Source organism: Phoxinus phoxinus (genome assembly GCF_949152265.1).
Source record: "Phoxinus phoxinus genome assembly, chromosome: 13".
NCBI lineage: Eukaryota > Metazoa > Chordata > Actinopteri > Cypriniformes > Leuciscidae > Phoxinus > Phoxinus phoxinus.
In genome coordinates, this window is record NC_136888.1 from 24,383,843 (window position 1) to 24,404,377 (window position 20,535).

Sequence of the window (20,535 nt, forward strand, 5' to 3'; positions counted from 1 at the left end):
GGCTGAGGCCTTGTGAAACCTGCAGTGGCTTTTCAGAAGAAATAAGCATTGGAGCAGCGTGTAGCACAGGCTGACAGAAAGAGGCTGCGGTGCAGCCATGCGAAGTTAACCCCTGCCGGGCAGGACTGCTCACCACCAGGCCTCACAGCAACCACCGGCCGTCCGTCTGCCAAATCTTTTCTGACTGCACGTTTACACACTGAGAGAGCCCGCTGAGACAAACACACACACATACACACACAGTCGTTCCTTCTCCTCGTCTTCCTCAAGGCAGACTTCACCTCAGCAACGCTGTTTAGCCATCATATAAACACACGTGCGCTCAGCTCCTCCGTCTCACTTTAAGCAACACCCCTTGCTTATTTTCTCATGGTTTCAGGGTAAATGAACACGCTTGAGCAATGAGAATCAGTTCTATTCTGCGTGCAGACTGCACTGGATGTTTATTTGACATATCCTGGTTCCCTCCTGAGCTCCTGTGTGAATAGACACTCTATTTGCTTTCACACTTTGTCAAGACGATGATGACACAGTGACTAATCTACTTGTAAAAATAGTGCTGGGGAGACCGAAGGTGAGACTTAGTAATATTAGTAGTCTAAGTTGTCATATCGCCTTAAGAGATAAAACAACAACAACAACAACAAACTTACAATCTATAGTAGTAGATGTATTAACATCTTACAATTCTTTTCACAATATCCGGAAAACAGCACAATTGTGAGAGTAATTTTGCTTTCATACTGCAGTTCAGTAACAAACAATAAGTTAATATTGATTAACTTACATTTCAAACAATATTACCAGTTACATTGTGTAGTTTTGTTCCACGAACAGAAAAAGTTCCACACTAACCCACAGCAGAACCAGAGCAACACATAATAGTGAGCTTTGTTTCTTTCCTGAATCAATCAGTGTTTCTGAATGAATCGTTTGAGAAAATGATTTTACGTCTCACTCATAAAGACTTGTTTCGCTCCTGAATGAATCAGTGCTTTTGAACAAATTCGACTAAATGAATGATTCAATGACTCACTCATTCAAAAGACATGTTGCCACCTGCTGGCATACCAATGCATACAGTATTCGTGATGATATATATAACATGAAACTGCTTAATTTCTTCTTTATTATTTAATTTGATAATATATCATATCTTTTTAACCACCTCCCCCTCCCATTTCTTTTCACCTCTGTACTATTGTGTATTTGAGTCACTAAAACAGATCCTTTGTAGCATCAATCTCCAAACAAGCCATGAAAAGGATGTTTCCTTGGAATACATTCAGCTGATTGGTGATTACTCTAAGCTTACAGATAAGCCTGTGGTGAGGCTAATGATGCCAAAGTCCATGGTGAGACAGGAACAACCACCATGCCAGTCACTGTCTGTCCATTTACTGCCCCAGCGAGGCGCTCAGACGCTACTCCCTCACCAGCTAAACCAGCTTTCTGCAAAACTCCTGCACCAGAACAACTCCCACCAAAAGACATGGCAAATATTAGCCCACAGAAGTCTTGCACAAATCAAAAACAACATGAAAAGGCAAACAAGAGTGTTCTGTGTGTGTGTAAACAGTCGGGTCTTTAGTCTCCCTTCCAACCTCAGCAAGGAGGGGGGACACAGGGGAAGTGATGACAGGAGCCGCATACACACAAACCGCAGCAGCGCTCCTCTTTGCTTTTATCACCGGCCGCCTTTCATCTCCACAAAACAACACCAGTCAGAGAGAGAAAGAGGGAAAAATCACACTTTTTAGGAAGGAAAACACATTAACACCCCCATAGCTGTCCACATCCATTTAGCGGCTAAGCAAATATTCGCCTGTCAGTATGAGGCATGCTGCCGTACAGCGTTTACCGTGATCACATGTGCACTGCTACAGTGTTAAACAGCTGCTGGCTTCTGGCCTACCATTCAATAGAGTTAAACAGAATTGAGTGATTTTCCCGCAGGCTTTTCTTTGGGGAAAAAATGGAATGGTATTTTTTGCCACTTATTATTTTGTTTCCGTTTTGAGACGAATTTTTGAAATCGACAGCAATCAGCGGAAGGCTAATTCTGTAGGAGGGTAAAGCAATGGGGTCAAAGGTTATCAACTGTCATTAGACTACTGAAAAATGTACTATTTATTGTCATTATACTATACATGTATTGTGCTCAATTAATTGGTGCATATTAGTCTAAATAAAACTATCTTCCTCCATATTATGAGGACACAACTAATAACACAACTAATTTGCTGTTGTCTTTCAGGATTTGCTCCACCTAAAGCAGAGAAGATGCTGCATCGTCACGTTGGCACGGCTTCTTGATTCTAATGCACCTAATTAGCAATCGGCAGACTCTTAATTGCATACATTAAGGCCGATTGGTGGTGGAGATTAATTCTAAATATACCCAGACAGCTGGTTAAGATAGCATGGATTACAGTTCGGACTGTACTTTTCCACTTAATTGCATATGGAAACGAGGCAGCAACAAGCCCATGTGCCCTGGTGGCGGCCGCGGAGAAGGGCGGCAGCTCCCCGGACTGTAATAAAGCCTCCATTGCAGAGCCTCCACAGATGGAGTGACATTAACCACAGCGGCGAAAAGCCATTTCCAACAATGAAATATCAATATTTACATTTTAATTACACCTTTTCTCTATTTCTCCCCAGAGTCTCTTAAGGTTGGTGAATGTAAAGGTGTCTCTTAAGGGTTTTATTATTAAGCTCAGGATTGACTTGGATTTGGATTTCTGTTTTCAGAAAAGTTATGTTGAACTAATGAGATTAATAATGTGGCAAAAGACAAAATAAACATGTCTCCTTTTTCCTCTATCTCTTGGGGTTCGGTACGGCTCATCCCTGTACTTCCTGGTTTTCGTGTGTTTGCGGGAATGACAGCAGTTTTGTCCAATTCCTATTAGGGGGTATTAGTGTAGTTTACACAGAGCTCTAGAGCTCTCCGCCTCACTCCTGCGCCAGTTGGATGCCTTTGATGTGCGACTCCTCTACGGGGGTCGAATCGGCTCCCGCTGGCAAGGTCCGTCGAACGCAAATGCCGTCGTTCTATCAGGCACAAAAGGATGTGTTAGTAAAGGCCACGGGATGCACCAGGCAAGGGCTTAAGTCTGAGCCTCAGACGCCCCCTTAGTTTGCCACGGCATATAGTCAGGAGCGTGAGAGCGTGTGTGTGCGCATACGGGAGGGGTGTGGGGCAAATACTTATACGGATTCATTTGTTTTCCCATGCTGATCGATAAAGCCCCTTACGAGGCTGTATTGACAAACCCTATCTCATCTGGACGTTGTGAAAAAAAAAATAACAGAAGAAAAAAATCTTTGATGATACATTCTTCTCCAAACCATGGAATAACTGCGATTACTGCAGCATTTTATTTATATGCTTATCAGCGGAGATTAAATTTGGGGGAAAATCATCCAGATCTTTCCGATAGAGGCCTGACTGCATGGATTAATTTCATACTGGAGGATTAGCGTCTCTCTCAAACATGATCCGGCCAGACAAACAGAAGCAGAGGAATGTCCCGCATTTCCACAAACACTCCGGCGTCAACGACGCACGCAGACAGTCTCGCGCTTAAAGCGCGCCTTAATGCTTCCGAGACAAGACATTACCCCATTCCACGGCAATGAGCACCTTTTAATTTCTGCAAAAGCCACGGCTGAAAATCTTAATTAATTGTTCCATACTGCTTCAGGGTCATTATGCAATGTAATAAAGGCCGTGTAATTATGAAATTTTACAGCCATTACTGAGGCTGATAGCTCGTATTTCATCATCAGGCGGGCCGATGGCTTTCCGGGCGCACGGCTCCAAGTGATGGACTGCACACAGATCTATCAGGCCCAAACAATAAGCTGGCCCGGCTGGCGTAATAGCTACCCACAGATGAAGCAACAGATAAAGATAAACTATAAATCCGCAGCACAAACCCAAATGTTGTTTAGCGTCCGGCGCGAGCGACCGTCAAAGCTGCGTTTTGATTACGCAATTGGAAATAAGGCAGCGATGCGTGTGAAGGAAGAAGTCGGGTGTTGGGAATTTGTAAATGTGGTGAGTAAACAGTGAGACAATGAGGTAGGATGGCCATTTATGCACTTAAAGGAATAGGTCACCCACAAAAAAATGGTTCAGTATTTTTTTTTGTCCATAGGTTCATGTTTTGGACCCCATTGACTTTCACCGTATGTACAAAAAATATATATGTTTCTCAAAAGAAAAATTGCAAATTTAGAACTGGGTGAACATTTAACACACACACACACACACACACACACACACACACACACACACACACACACACACACACACACACACACACACACACACACACACACACACACACACAAAGAAATTAAAATATAATAAGGGACGTGAGAGAACCTACACTGTGACGTATAGCTATTTCAGAACAGAGAGAATAATATAACAGAGTAATGCATGAAAGCATCGATCATGATAAACACAAGGGCTTATTTGAGGAGGGCCGCATTTTATGTGCAAAATATGCAGGGAGGAAAAAATGAGGCAAAAAGGAATATGCTGATGCCAGTTTTGCAAGACACAATGGCTCTTCGGCCTTAGAAGTACAGAAGAGGTTCTGTGGAGGGAAACTCTCTATACCTGAGGGACTGCAACAAAAGAGACAGAGAGAGAAATTCAGAAGAGGAAAAAAAGGAAGGGAGAACATTTTGGACACACTGAAGGTAGCAGACATTTAAATGTGAATTTACATTCAAATATGAAATATGGTGATGAGGTGGAGGACACTTAGATGTTGAGACGTCCATGTGTGAGAGAGAGAGTACTGTATTTGAACCAGTATTGCTTTTCAATCTCTTTGAATATGGACTGGCTAGAAACTCATTCAGGATCTGCACATGGGTCAATGATAAATAAGTGTCCACAAAAAAAAAAGGAAATATATATATATATATATATAAAATTCATAAAATTTTAAACAATCAAACTAATATCAAACTAAAAGATTCAAATCTTGTATTTTGGATTGGTTACTTTCAAAATGATTATATTATTAATATATTGTATACATCAATAATAGAAAATACACTACTTTCTTTTTAAGAATATCATTTTTTTTTAAATAATATTGAAGATGAAAATCATAAAAGAGGTCCAAAATGTTAAACTTTACAAGTAGTTACATTGTACTTAAGTACTGAGTAATATGAATTAACTGTACTTATTATAGAGTTATTACTATAGTATGCATGTAGTATGTATAAAAATAAAAATAAAGTGTTACAAAAAAAAGTGTCAGTCATTGACTCAATTCTACTCTGAGGTTCCTTCCAAATGTCACGTGTGAAATCTGCACGTGTGAAGCACTGCTGAAGTGTTCTGCATTTTTCACTATGTGGAGAGGACACTTTCTCTGTTTAAAAACATGGCCAATCATATTACTCATAAGCAACACACTGGGCATGACCATATACGGGCCGTGTCGCCTTGCCATCGCATCGATAATAATTTACATCATGATTAGGCTCTCATACAGGACCGAGGCAATATGTTGCACATCTTCGAGGGCCGCTTGTTTAACTCAAAGTCTCGTTTGGACGTGTACACACACACACACACACACACACACACAAGGTTATAATTCCTCGTCGGCCGACAGCTCAAATCCAATCCCATTTTCCTTCCTGCTTACTCTCTGATGGAGATGATGGACCCCTGAACTGATACTTTGGGGTGGGGTTTCAGGGGAGGGCCATTTTGAGCCTGTCTGTGAACTTTGCATGAACTGCTATGAAAAAAAAAAAAAAAATCATAATATGATGACAGGCCTGTTCTACCTCCCAGCAAATTTGCTATTGAAGATGAGGGGACTGAAATAGAGTTTGGTTTGTATAATTACGTCCATCTATCTTTATATTCCACTAGCATATCACAAATTGAAAATACTAAAAATTGACTGTTCATTCTGATGGTTAATGATTGGCGTAGACACAGCAATGATTTATTGGTTACTTACTGATGTGACACATTTGCATCTTATTAGATGGAGATTACTAGGAGGCCCTTTCAGATTGCAGGACGCAGCCCTTCACAAACCGCCTGATGGATTGATTTGATTTGCAAATGTAATCAAACTAATAAGAGGGAAAAATGAGCAATAATGCCTTGTTTTTTCAACGGGCAATCACACAGGGCCGCCCCCCGCTGGTTGTGGGGTAGACACAGGGCCTGATGGGTTGGTAAGAATGCAGCGCTGGTGACAGGCCAGAAGGTTACTGTCACACCTAGTCAGCTCTCTTACGGCCTTTATAAAAGCAAATGTGTCCTTTATAAAGGCCGACATGCGAGGGGACAGATAAACATGCATAATGCAGAGCTTTGTCATGTGAAAACAAATGTGAGTGTGAGTGCAAAGCATAATGCAAATCTGACTTCTGTCAGTTGGATTTCCAACAGGCTAAGACAGACGTGTTTACATGTGAGGTGTGGTGTAGGCTGGGGATTGTGTGTGATGGACACTCACTCCATAATCTGTGATACATAGTCTATTAGCAAAAATGAAGAAAAAAAGAGAACATCTATATTAATTTCAAGAAGAAAATCAATGCTTAAATATGGTGAGCAATAATCACTTGAAGACATCCATCATGTGTTACTAACATAATCAATTCCTCCTGAATTTGAAATATGTAATATAAAACACACACACACACACACACACACACACACACACACACACACACACACACACACACACACACACACACACACACACACACACACACACACACACACACACACACACACACACACACACACACACACACCACAATTATAACATTGTTGCCTTTGTTATGGCCACTATAACTCACATAAGGACAATCTTCTTAAAGATTCCTCAAAATTCCTGCTTTTGTTAAAAAAACAACAACAACAAACACATTGAGGGTGAGTAAATAAATAACAGAATTTTCCATTTTGCATAAACTATCCCTAGGCCTAGTCCTAAGCTATAAAATGACCAAAGTAAATGATTTATAAATATCTTTTCACAAACACTGTCTTCAGAATAATTAGACTTTAGGTAATTAATATCCTCAAATATAGGTTAAGAAGACAGAGACACACACTAAGAAAATGGAGTGAGAGATCAGTGTGGAGAAAAAGCAGCACATAGTCCACATATCGACATGCACAAAAAGGACAAATCTGTGTGTAATGGGGTAAAAGTAGAGTCGGGCATCATTCAGACACCCGAGTCAATAATGTCACAGACTGTAGGCAGCACGTCCGTATGAAGATGTGGAACTCATCCAGTATTCTGTGCTGTGGTTATTTGTGAGCTGACACGGCCTTCCCCTGAACAGAATCTCACAAACACAACCTTGAGAAGACAACTGCTCATTTCATCACCAACTACTACCCTGCTTTGTCTATAATGACCAATTTACAGATTTATATCACTTCAAAGTAATAACGAGAAATGCAATTGAAGAGAGCTTATGTGATCATGACCTTTGAACTATGTTAACACACCAATAAAAAAAGCACATCTCTCTGACACACATTTCTCCTATCTTTGCTCTGTCTGTAGAGCCCTTTTCTCTGAGTGTCAGACTTAATTTAGTGTGTCTCACTTTGCTGAATGTATCAGGAGTGAAACCCCTGCTAAAAGTGAAAATTTGATTTGCTAAAAGGAGCTTAGGGCATCTATTAATCAATATTTGCAGTGTGTCAGGCTGAGGGTGGTGACAGACAAGGCCTCATTTAGAGATTGGTTGGAGTGGGAATATCGGGTGGGGGTGGGGTGTCACGAATGGGTTTTCTCCTCTCATCCAGGGCAGAGAAGTGGAGGAGGGTCCCAAAAATCACATCTGGGAATGCACTGGCAGGCACGCCAGCATCAGTGAGGAGAAATAAGAGGGCTTACTCCAGTTTGCAGATAATTATGTTTACATATGATTAGCTCTTCCTCCAGTGGGTTCACAGAGCTAATGAGACAAAACTAGCAAGCACATTCAGTCAAAATGAGACTGGAGTGAGAAAGAGGGAGGGACTACACCAAGAAAAAAAGGCGAATGGAGCCGTGACTCTGTGTTTTCATGAGTAGAACTTGTGAGCCAGCAGTATGAACTGAATGTGATGAGCTAAGCAGACCATGTACTGTGAAATTATGTCAAATAAACACGTCTTTGTACTTTCACTTTCTATTACATCAACAATGGTTGCACTGAAATAAAGACTGATTCATGAACAAATGACTCTTATGAGTCAGGTCTTTTAACTCTTTCCCTGCCAGCATAAAAAAAGAAGAAGTTGCCAGCCACCGCTGGCATTTTTGATAATTTTCATAACATTTTCATGGCCCCCAGAATCTATGCAATAAATCAAAAGAAAGAACAGACCCTCTGCTGGAGAAAAAATTAATGTCTTTTTTTTTTATATAAACACTTGAATGTGGGTAAGTTTCATTTAAAAAGTACTATTTTGAGCAAAACGCTGAGAAAATCAAATCAAAGATCAAAGACTATGTCTAGATGGGATTCAGAACGATGATCAAAACATAGATGGGGTAAATCGAGTCCATCAACACCACCAAAGCTTGCACAGTCCTATACCTCATCCTGGGTCAACATTTCATGCGGTAATGTTAGGCAGTTGTGATTTATATGCCATTTAATGTTGAGGATTGCGTTATTTTACTTATGCATACATATGATATCGCTCGTTTCTGTTTCTTCTTCGCATGTGTTTTGATCAGGAGATTCAGTGCTCTTTCAGAAGATGCGGAATATAGCGTCCCCTACCGTATAACAGTGAAAACTTTTATAACTTTTATTTTATTAAGTAATGTTCAGTTAAAAATATTTGAAAAGCATTAAGTTATAACATTTAAAATATTAATAATAACAATAAATGTACATATATTAAAACTATATAATATAATATTTTTAAATATTCTGTACACTGTATATTAAATGTTTGTATACATATAAATACTATTTTTATTTTGGTAATATATTTTATTTTTACTATCTATATAGTAAATATCTATATAGTCTTATTGTGTTATTATTATTACAATATATATATATATATATATATATATATAGTTATATACACACTCACACAGGAAACACTGGTGTAAAATGTGCATTATTTCTGCACTGTATTACAACGCCAAGAGTGATTGTAAGACCTCTATCTCCAGTGTGTTTTTCCATCCTGAAGATTAGAGGCTGGGAAAGGGCTCATGGAGAAAGCAAACCTGTGCTTTAGATAAATCCCTTGCTCAGCTCCTGATTAAGACATCTCATCGTCCACCCAGTGCCAGATACAGGGCCAGTATGAAATAAATAAAGCATAAAAAACCCCACACATGTTGCGTTCACGGCTGCAGCCTTGGGGCAGTTGTGCACGCTTTGCCAGTGTAACTTTAATTGCTATTGTTCGTATCCAGAACAGGCCACTAAGCCCCGTATACACAGGTCAACCAATAATGATGACACCTCAATCATGTCTACAGATTGCACTGAGTAAGCACCTCCTGTTTTTTTTCCCCTAACGAGGTTCCCGTGCGAATATGCTAATCCCACGGCACGTCTGTCCGGCAAGCACGTAATCGTTTTATTATACCCCGAGAAACCTCGCTGAGATATTTGAGTAGGAGTCAGGCTTCCATGACTCTCTCCTTCTCCTGAACCTATTATGAATGCACTGGCCCTGACAATTGAGGGAGCGAGAGACAGGCCAGGCCAGAGGAGAGAGGGACAGGAAGGTGTAGAAAGCCAAGAGAGGGAAAAAAGATGGAGGTGGGGGAGGCAGAGGAATGAAGTGGAGTGTGGCAGTACCTCGGTATCTACATAAAAGAGATTAGAGTCGACAGGGTTCCATTTTACAGCTCAATCATATTGTGTTAGCACACGCTTATCCGCGTGCCAGTGAAAATTGAAAGGGAAATAAAGAAAGGGAGAAAGTCCCTGAGATAGGACCAAGAATGGGAGAAGCCTGAGCAATTTCAGCCTGCATAAAGGGCCTGTAATAGTGAGGGTCCTGTCATGCTAAAAAGCCAGCGACGGTCCGTTCACCGGCCATTCTTGTAGCTCGCTCGTCAAGTCAAGTGCGACCGCCCTCCATTGTGTGCCGCTGTGTTACGATAAGGCATGTCACAACCGTATGACAGCACGTTTTCATTTATTTGGATTCCTCCCGGATGGCGCGAGGAGACTCTAATTCTATTTACAGATAAAAGTGCAGGTTTTTGGTTCCCACCAAATTCTGCTACAAATGTTTGCTCTTACTCTTAATGCAGATTGAACGCAAAAATAACAATTACAGCCTGAATACAGCAGTTATTTTCTCTCTCTCTCTACTCCTCTTGGCCGGTGTGAAGGGACACTAATTCTATTTACAGATAAAAGTCGTTTTATTTCCCCGCTCCTGCTTTTTCAGCTACAAACGTTTGCTCTTTCCCCTTCCCCACGTGCGGCTTAAATGCTAAAATAAAATTACAGCCTGAATGCTTTAATCTCGCAAATGAGATTCCTCACCCTAATCCACATTATGTCATTTTCTGCCTTTTTTTCTCCCTCGTATTGAGTTAATATCACATTTCCAAATCCTTCCGTCTTCCATAATGCCAGGCTTACAGGAACGCGTGACGCCAGGGTTTTGTTCAGACACCCTCTCTCGTCGTGTGTTTGTAAACCATATCAAATGTTTTCATGGCCTATGTGAGCATGTAAATGATCAGAGGAGGGAGAAGGGGAGAAGTATTAAAAAAGCAATCAGAAAGGAGCGTCCGTGTCTGCGCCGCCAGCGGAGGGAGCTGCCGTCGAGGCGTCTTTAACTCTATTCCGCAAAACACAGACTGCTTCATTATCCGCCAGCTCTCCGCAGCGGCAGCTCCAGTAATACTGAGTGATGTTTAAATTAGTTTACAATTTGCCTGCTCTTCGCCTAGGACAGATCGTAAGCGAAGGCGCTCAGAAATGTCAGCGGCGCTCCTAACCACCGTAACAAATTGTTGCCCGTACGCTGCACACCTAATGACTTCAAATTAGCTTCTGTGCGAGAGGCTGACAGTTTGTTACGTCTGTTAGCAACATAGCCGCCGTATCATGAGCCATAAATTGGTTTGGGCTCTCGGGGAGAATGGAGGCCTTCATCAATTTGATTAAAAAAAATTACTGTACCATAGAAACCGTACAGATAAACTAGTCGGAAAAGAGAGGAATGCGCACATGGAGCTGTGGCGGAGGGTTAGGGGAGGCTAACAGGAGGCCTGGCGTGTCTGTCTGATTGTGTGAGGGTAAATAAAAAAATATATAATTGAAAAAAAAAAAGTCATGAGTAGGAATGGAACTTTATACTGTATCTCGCACTTTTCTTTGGAAATTTTCATCAGGATACAGTGGCAATCGGAGCGCAAGGAGCAGGAGGAGATGAGAGCCACAGGAATACCTGCTCCGGAGATGAGGGGGCTCCTTCCTCTTCAAACAGACACAGAATTGCCTGCCGAGGTCTAATCATACAATCATCTCTCTTCTGCTGAGCAATCGTTCATAGAATGTGAACTCTGACGCCAAATGTACACTGCCAATCGAGAGACTCCTCTGTTTGCTTTCTGAACAGACGCGGTCTATGAAGAGAACTAACACATACGAACACTGCGCAGGGGAAAAAAAAAAAGCTATGAATGTGCAAATGCATACACACAGAGTGTGTGCAGAAGTTCATATACAGACTGAAACATAACGGACACTTCTTAGCCTGACAAATAAATGACAGGAAAACTCATACGTTATGTTACTCTACACAGTATGGTATACTGTACTGTGCTATAAAATACCGATTTTTGTTTTGTTGCCATACCTGCCAATGACGAATAAACTGAGAAAATGTAGTCCTTGCATAATTTTTTTTAACAGAAATGTCTAGATACACTTATTCCCATACTGATTACTATAAAACTTATAAGTTCACAAAACTGGCTTGACGAGCATACATTATTGAGCCTGAATAATAGCCACTATATTGCACCACACTATACAGTAGTATATTATTATTATATTAATAGTATATAAACAAACATATATATATATATATATATATATATATATATATATACACACACCTTTCAAAGACATCATAAATGTTTTACTGCAACTTTTAATGAATAAAAAAAAAATCGAAGCGTAGTGTCATTCAGTACAGTATACACTACAGTATGGTCTGCTATACTATACTATATACATAAATGTGCCACATTCCAGAAGCTCCAGCGGTGTGGCTTCCTGCACACAGGGAAAATCCCATTAAATCCACAGGGCAAGTCTGGGTCAATCTGGCATGGAGCAGCAGAAATAACCTCCCAATCCTGCATCTCGTGCCTGGCAGGAAATTGGCACTCTGATGAGCTTTAAGCCCGTTTTATGGCTTGTGTGGCACTATTGCCCTGGGCCAGTATTAGCACAGTCATATCTACAGCACAAAGGGAACTACAACACAACTTCCTGTGCAGCTAATCAAGGTGCTATCATGTTTTGCTTAAAAGGCTGGATTCTTTTGTAGGTAAAAGTGGTTGAATAAATCTCATAAAATAATCTGGGCATGCGAGTATGTTCACGTGGCGTGAAACTACCACTCAGTCTCTTCCTCCTTTCTTTCCAAGTTAACCACTCTTACTATTGTCTGATTTCAGAGCTTTCTTTCTCTTCACCTCATTTTTTCTCTCGCTCCAGAGTCAGTCACCTATGGGAAGCTCTTTTCAAACAGTGAGGGATGAAGTGGGCCGCCACTCTCTGTGACCAGGGCCGGCTCAGATTAAATGCAAAAGAAGGGCTTTGTTAAGCAGATTACTGGAAACTCCTCATTCTGTCTTGTGGAGATGGGCAATAAGCAGCAGTAGAAAGAGAGAGAGAGAGAGAGGAGGGGAGGACACTTCAATCATGGTCAGTCATGCCATTATCGTTCATGGCTAATGTCAGGAATCCTTTCAACAAGCCTGCTGATTGGCCGAAACAGCAGGCGAAAATGCCTCCCCTCCACTCCTATGGATATCGTGCTATACTGAGGAAGGAATTAAGCTAAAACTAAACAAATTGATCCCTGTCTGCTGTCACAGAGGGTGGGAAAATGCTGACCTAAGGACTGTGCCACTGGTGGCCTGGGTGATGGCAAATGTCCTTGATTGACAAGGCACAGCTTTGTTTGTTTCAGCATAGTGTTTTGCTCCTGCTGAAAACAGCAATTACTCAAACGTGCTTTACTTAGTTTTTGCACATACAGTGGAATACAAAATTTGGAGACTACATTGGTTTATTTTCAGGTTTAAATGTAATTTAAATCCGAAACTAAATAAACGGTTTTAGGATGCAGAAAAATGTAAAACAAAGAAAAAATATGATAAATAAATATGTTATGTGTTTTTTATATTTATATAAACAAGAACATATAAAACAATAATATATATTTTTTTTTTGCTTTCAAGAATCACAAGATGATCTTTGGATCATTCTCAAATCATGCTGGATAACTTCGATGGCAAACAAATACTAATAAATTCTGAAATTAATGTCATATTCAGTTAACTTATTCACTCACTGTAATGCTAATAATGTAATTTGAGATGAAATAGAAGCATTTCTTTTGGAATTAATATAATTTTTTTTAGACTTCTGGATCCCAAAGTATTATTGAGTTACTTTCTTTTTTGTTCTAACATTTTTCAAAAAAAAAAAATTATATTTAATATCCTATGTAACCTTTCAAAATATGTTCAAACTTATAAAATAACTGGCTAACGTCAGAACATCCAATCCACGGTTCACATTGAGAGTTTACCGGTAGTTGCATATAATCTGTATCTCTGCTCATGTCCTACCTGGGATATGCTTGGCCCAGCCAATGTTGACCACCAGTTCCCTGTCCGCCAGGTCGCAGAGCGTGGTCAGGGCTTTGATGTCGCTGTCGGGCACTGTGGGGTCAGGCATGGCGTAGATCTTCTCAGGCTCCGCCACCAGCAAGTGAGACACAATCTTGTTATCTGCAAGGCAGCCAAAGGGGACTGTATTTGAACACCGAGGGGAGAACAAAGAAACAGATTGGGATTATACCAGCAAGGTCATATAGTGTTTGGTTCAGTAGCAAAGAAAGCAATCAGATAACATGAAATATTGGCAGAATTGTTTTCTTTGGGCGGAAAGATGATGTTTGTGGTACTGAAAAAGCTGTTTTTGGTCTATGAATCAATGCCTGGTGTCATTTGTAATCGAAAATAAAACATTTTATTTTTTTTGTTCATAGGTTAGGAGAGAGTTTGATGGTGAAGAGGAGTGGCTCTTAACCTGTTTTGCTTCAATACCCAGGTTTTTTTTTTTTTTTTTTTGCCCATCAAAATAGTTTAAATTTAGGAAAGAAAATGTATATTATATAAATATATACAATAAAAAAATATAAATCAAATATATTTACAATTTGTGATTTTTAAGCAATCATGTTGGCCAAATGAAACTGAACTGCAATAAATAAATAAAAAATAAAAAAATAAAATTAAACAAATAAAATGTGGGGCCGTGACCTACCAAGTTGAGAACTACTGCTGTAGAAAATGAGATTTAAAAAAATAATAATATCTATTTGATTCTCATTGTGGTTTACACTGAATTGTGCATATAAAGATTTGTGTTTGGGGTATCCTGTCAATCTAATGAGAGAAAGGACACACATTTCAGATCGGATTGCGGAGGTGAGGGAGATTGGAATAGGTAATTAGCGACACCCTTACAGTTAAATGAAATTCATTTGCTGTTTAATCATCTATGTCAATGCAATATGATAGACAGACAGAAGCCAAATACAGCACTGCAATCTTTGTGTGTATATCTGTGTGTTTGCAAGGCCCAGATGAATCACTTTAAGCCCATTGCATCTGTGTTTGAGGTCCGAGGACAAAACGGATCACTAAATTAAAAAGCATTAACTTCTGAGGTGTGTGTGTGTGTGTGTGTGTTGGAGGAGGGGAAGAAATGGATCAATCAGCCCAGCCCTGCTACTCCAGGGAGTGGGGGAGCCTGTAAGTGCTATCTCTAGGTAAATCTTATTTAATGTTTCCCTAATTAGAATCAATGCAACCCAATTTCCAAACCCCATGCCTTTGTTATGTGCAAATAATCAATCAGGTAGGCTGGGACCATGGCTATTCCTCTCTGTTTGTGAAAATAGAGAAAGAGATAGAAAGGAAAGTGAGAAAAGATACAGAGAGCTCAGAGACAGACTGATAAAAGCCTCTATTAATGGGACACTGCACTAAAATACGAGGACGCCTCACAAAACCCAAACATTTGTCTGTACGCCAATGCAAGGGTGGACGTCTTCTGGATTATCAGCTGATAAAAAGCCATCAGTGGGGATTTATGTTAGAAAAAAAATATTTGAATCCATAATTTAATTTAGACCTAAGCGAAGGCAAGTCTTAAACTTGGAAATGTCCCCAAACAGCTATTTTCGGAGTAGGTAATGGGTAAAAACCAAATAAATCTTCAAAATTGTTTCAAAACATATTTTCAAAAGAGCAATACATTATGATAATAGTGGTAATATAAATGCAGCTTCTTTAGCTCCAAAAATGTTACTTCTATATTAAACAAACTTGAATTAAAAATGTCTCTTTCAACTGAAAAGCGGGAAGAACGACAGATTCATCCTGTTTATTTTTCTATGAGTAGTCCGTCTCCTCCCCATTATACTGTCTCTGAGAGAAGTCCACATCTTGCTAACATACAATAGCAAGGGGGGAAAAAGGAAGTAATGAAAGTGGATGGGAGCTGGACACAGGACAGAGAATAAGCTTTCAAATAAGTTGCTCTCGGTGGCTGGAAATAAGCCTGAACCTGGAAGGAGGGATCAGTAGGATTAGGCAGAAGGTTATTCAGAGGGCTGTATTCCTAAAATGATTTCTACCACTGTAATAATTAAGATTATTTCCGCTGCTATCATGCATAAAAGCATATTGTATTCCAGGAGAATATGCTACCATTAAGTAAAAAGGCTTTAGGGACAAATCTGTTAAGCGCTGCCGTGCTGTCTCTTTGCAGAGCAGTCTGACAGCGCGGAAGCTCCGGTATTGTGGGTTTGATGTCTTTGCCAGATTGGATTTAATCCGGATTAGGCCTCTCTCTCCTTCTCGTGCTCGCTCGCCCTCCCCTAACACACACACGCACACAAACATCTTTGTCGATTGGCTCTGTCATATACTACATCTCTGTCTTTCTTGTTTTGTGTCCAATTTCCTGGTGCATTGGAAATAAGGAAGGCCACTGTAAGGTGACATTGAGATATTAGAGAAAGATACTGTATTTTATATATATATATTTTTTAATTAAATATATAAACTGAAAAGGTGGTTCACTCAAAAATGAAAACTGTTTACTCAGTTTATCTTTAAATATGAAGAATGTCTGAACTGTTTTTGTCCATATAATGAAAGTTAATGGGGTCCAAAACAACACTGGACCCCATTGCATTTCACTGTATGGGGAAAATATAAAGATGGGTACCGGTAGATTAGATAGATAGATAGATAGATAGATAGATAGATAGATAGATGGTATGGCTTAAATAAGAGTGTGTATGTGTGTGAGAACAAAAATCCCTTTAAAAAATATAAGAAAAAATCTCTTTATAAATGTGAAGACATTTAATGACACAAAGACACTGCAGTTCTTACATGGCTTTTTGGCCGGCAGAGCCAGTTGAGGGTTCAAATAGGGGCTGTTTTCCGCATCTATCCGGCGTTTGTACTTCTGTCTTCCGCCGCGCACACGGTCCAGTCGAACACCTGATGTAAAGGAGGAGACAAGAAAAAAGGCAACATTTACTTTTCACACATAATTTTATCACAAACACAACCTCTTCAATAAAGCAGACAGATAACGTGCGCTGTCACTTTAAAAGCACTGCGAGTGGAGCGGGCCGCTGTGAGCCAGCCATAAACGGCACGGCAGCTGTCAGTGGCCATTTCAGGGATGTGGACAGGAGATGACCAGCTGCTGACAGACAGGGGCACAGTCACTCTCTCCATGTGACATCCGGACATGCACCTGCCCATCTCCTGCTCGTGGCGTGTGTGCATCTTTAGAGCACTCAAGTCACAACAGAATAACAGGTAAACACCAGAGAGCCATTTTTGTGGTGTTAACGCACATCTTCAAAAGTGTTGGTGACAACAATTACAGGAGACGTTAACACTCAAGAGTGCAGGAGCGTTCAAGTACTCTTGTAAAGTACCTCACCGTGTCTTTAAAGGCTGTCCTATTCTCCTTCATTATTTAAAACTCTCGTCGATATTTTTCCCACACAAAGAGCGCAAATAAAGTGTGATGGGGGTAATCTATTGAGGTGCCACGGTTGTGAAAACATTCTGAATCCATCCATCGCGACCTGCGATTCTGATGAGTGCAGAGCCTTAAAGACCTGTCCCTGCTTTTAATTAATTGACATACAAAAGAGCCTTAATTTAATTATGCAAACCTCTCTAGGGGATGGGCAGTTTCCGTGGAAACCACTTAAAGGTGGCCTAGGACCCGTTTCATGTTGCATGCTGGAGAGGAACGGAATGGACATGAAGGCCCAGTGGGCCGGCCCTCGTTTCACAATTAAAACACTAGAATTCTCGTTTATCCGAATGGCGCTCATCGGGACCTCCGCTGGGCTTTCAAGGCCTGACACTCTGAATAATTTAACAATGAGATGCACCTGTCTCATATTGAAGATCACTGACTGAAATTTTGAAGTGCCGCTTATGGGTTTTACGTATATTTTAGCTCAATGAAATGTGAATCCATTGATTTCAATTAGGATGATGAAACAAAAATCAGGTTACATCCTTGCTGACAATGCATCAAAACTAAGTGAAAAGCTAATTCATAAATGTAACTCTATTCCATTTATATGGCCAATATGCCTTGTATAATTTATAAAATTATTATTATTAATACAATAAAAGTATTGCCATATTGTACAGACCATAGCCATATTATTTCCTCCATTAGATCAGTGTTGCACTGTGATTGCACCAAACACACGAGCGTATTTTGAGATGGCGTGATAATGAGTGTTAATTAACTTTGACCCTGGCTGGTTGTTGATTATGTGACATTGTACTGCAGGACAAAAGCGGATCCGTGACCCTGTTTGCTCACATTTCCACGAAGGAACACGCGTCCCACAGGCTTCGTTTTACACGAGAACGGCGGTCTTAAAAAGATGTCACATTGCTAGCATAACCTTCTCGATGCCAGCACCCGAAATATGCAACAACACACGACTCTCACATGTTGACAGCCTCTCATCTTAACAAGACCGACCCCCCAGCCAGAAACCGGATCCTGCCCTTTTCCGGGTGCTTGGACTGCAGGGTTTATTGGGCTAATTCACTGCTACAGACATGCTTGTAATAGCATCACCTGCAGTCCCGTACGGCATCTTATATCTCGCATGAAACCGCCATTTTCCATCCCGATTAATGCGGGTCAGATAGATAGCTCTTTTACTAGCCTGATTGTTTGACTTTCCTGGTTCTAGAACAAGACGTGCAAATGACACCAAAACCATCGAGTTGAGTATGTATAACTGTGTTTTGCGTCCAAGCTCATCATCTTTGTAGGCCTGCACTGGAAATAGATGAGGAATTAATGCAGCACAACCCTAAAAGAAGCTGTCTATTATTAGGAGAGCCTCTTTCATTGCTGAAGGAGAATCGTTCAAGGATTAACATGCTCAAAACAAACAACATTGGAATAAGTTACCCTTTGTAACTGATTTGCAGCCAGCTTTGTGGCTTCTCTTATATGGTTAAGATTAAGATGCGGCTACAGGATGCCGACCCGAGGGCGATCGCTACCCTCCACAAACGGCGAGAGTGGCTTTACACCATCGGGGTACATCCGTCTGCTGATAGACCTTCTATCGCCACATGACTGTAAAGCAAGCAGGCGCCTGGCTGCACATGATGCCCCGCTGGGTCGGGTTTCACACAGGCGCAGATACAAAGAGCTGCTGATTGTTTGTTTGATGGCGTATCTATGGGTCCATGTGGAATGATCTTGATGAATTACATTGGGACGAAGATGGCAAAAACCACTCTGATGTTACAGTCTCAAAACAGACCAAATAGCTCTTACCATTCAGTTTATGTGAATGTTATGGGTTTCCTTAAAAAGGATGACAAGTCAATAAGAGTTAATTTAAAGGGACAGTTCAACAAAAAAAATAAACTGTGGAACACGAAACGAGATCTATAGAAGATTGTCCAAGCTGCCCTTTTCCATACACTGAAAGTAAATAGGGACTGGAGCTTCAAGGTAAGATTTTCTATTGATAATGACTAAATTTTCAGTCATTTGCACACGCAGATTGACAGCACCAGTCCCCATCCACTTTCATTGTACTGAAAAGACAAGCATGGACCTTTTAAAAATGATTCCTTTTATTTTCCACTGAAGAAAGAAATTGATGCAGGCGTGAGGGTGAGCATAGACAGAATTATTTTTTTTGTGTAAACTGTCCCTTTAAATAAGAGGCTCCTGACAGAAAATTATGCACTATAATTTATTCATATAATACATTTATTTTCTTTTTTTAAATGTTCCTCTGCTAACAGCATGAAGCTCACAAATAATATTATTTGTATGTTTTGTGACTTCTGATTAACTTCATACATTAGTACTAATGTGGACAATGACATGAAATGCTGGAAAATATATTCACAGCAAATGGCTCAGATTTCATGCAAGCATTCAGAACAAAAGGAGGTGGAGAAAGATGATTTCATTTCATACTGTTGTAAATCCCCAGTAGATTACAATATTTTACTGTTTTAATTAAGATGACAAATAGACTAGTTGCTTCATGGTGAAATCCCTTTTCCCTCGTTTTAAATTATCCTACTATCCTCTCCGCACATCCCCCTACATTTTTATTAGGACCCACAGATGACCGTAAACTTCTTACAAGGCTTGTTTTGAATTTCATAGGTGGCGTGGAATCCTGCAAGGCGTCTGCAGAAATTTACGGGGAAGTGTGAGAGAAACAATCAAACTGGCAGCAACGTGTGCCACTTTAAAAAAAGACTAATTAATCAGACGTGCCCAGAGAATTTGGATGTCTCAAACTTACGTCATTATAATACACCTATTCTTGTTTAGTAGTCAACAGCATGCGTGCAGACACACTAAAGAGGCAAGGAGACTGTTGTTTTGGCCAAGGCTGATGAAGGAACTGAAGAGTGAATACGGCAGCCAAATTTCTCACAGCTGACACGCATAAACACTACGCCGCGTCCACTCAACAAAGGCTTAAGTGTTCACAGGAACGTCAAACGTGTGCTGATAGTTCAGTTTCTTTTTACAGGTGCTATGCATCACAAGAGTATAGCTTGCTCTCTGATGAATATATATAGGAACAAGCACTTAACCAGCTAAATCTAGCTACCAGAATAGATCTTCCATCAACAGTATGTCTACAATGAAAATTAGACA

The 20,535-nt window shown here is 40.3% G+C and overlaps 1 protein-coding gene across 9 annotated transcripts in view; it reads right to left on the reverse strand.

Moving 5' to 3' along the window:
* esrrga (estrogen-related receptor gamma a) overlaps nt 1-20,535 on the reverse strand; it is a 160,407-nt gene that overhangs the window by 10,945 nt on the left and 128,927 nt on the right. For 6 of the 9 annotated variants that reach the window (XM_079632753.1, XM_079632752.1, XM_079632757.1 and 3 more), the window contains 2 exons: nt 16,725-16,835; nt 13,881-14,063 (listed from right to left, as the gene is read on the reverse strand). In XM_079632753.1, the coding sequence (XP_079488879.1) occupies nt 13,881-14,063; nt 16,725-16,835 (294 nt within the window). The remainder of the gene's footprint in view (nt 1-13,880; nt 14,064-16,724; nt 16,836-20,535) is intronic. The other 3 variants (XM_079632758.1, XM_079632756.1, XM_079632751.1) reach the window with 1 other exon arrangement.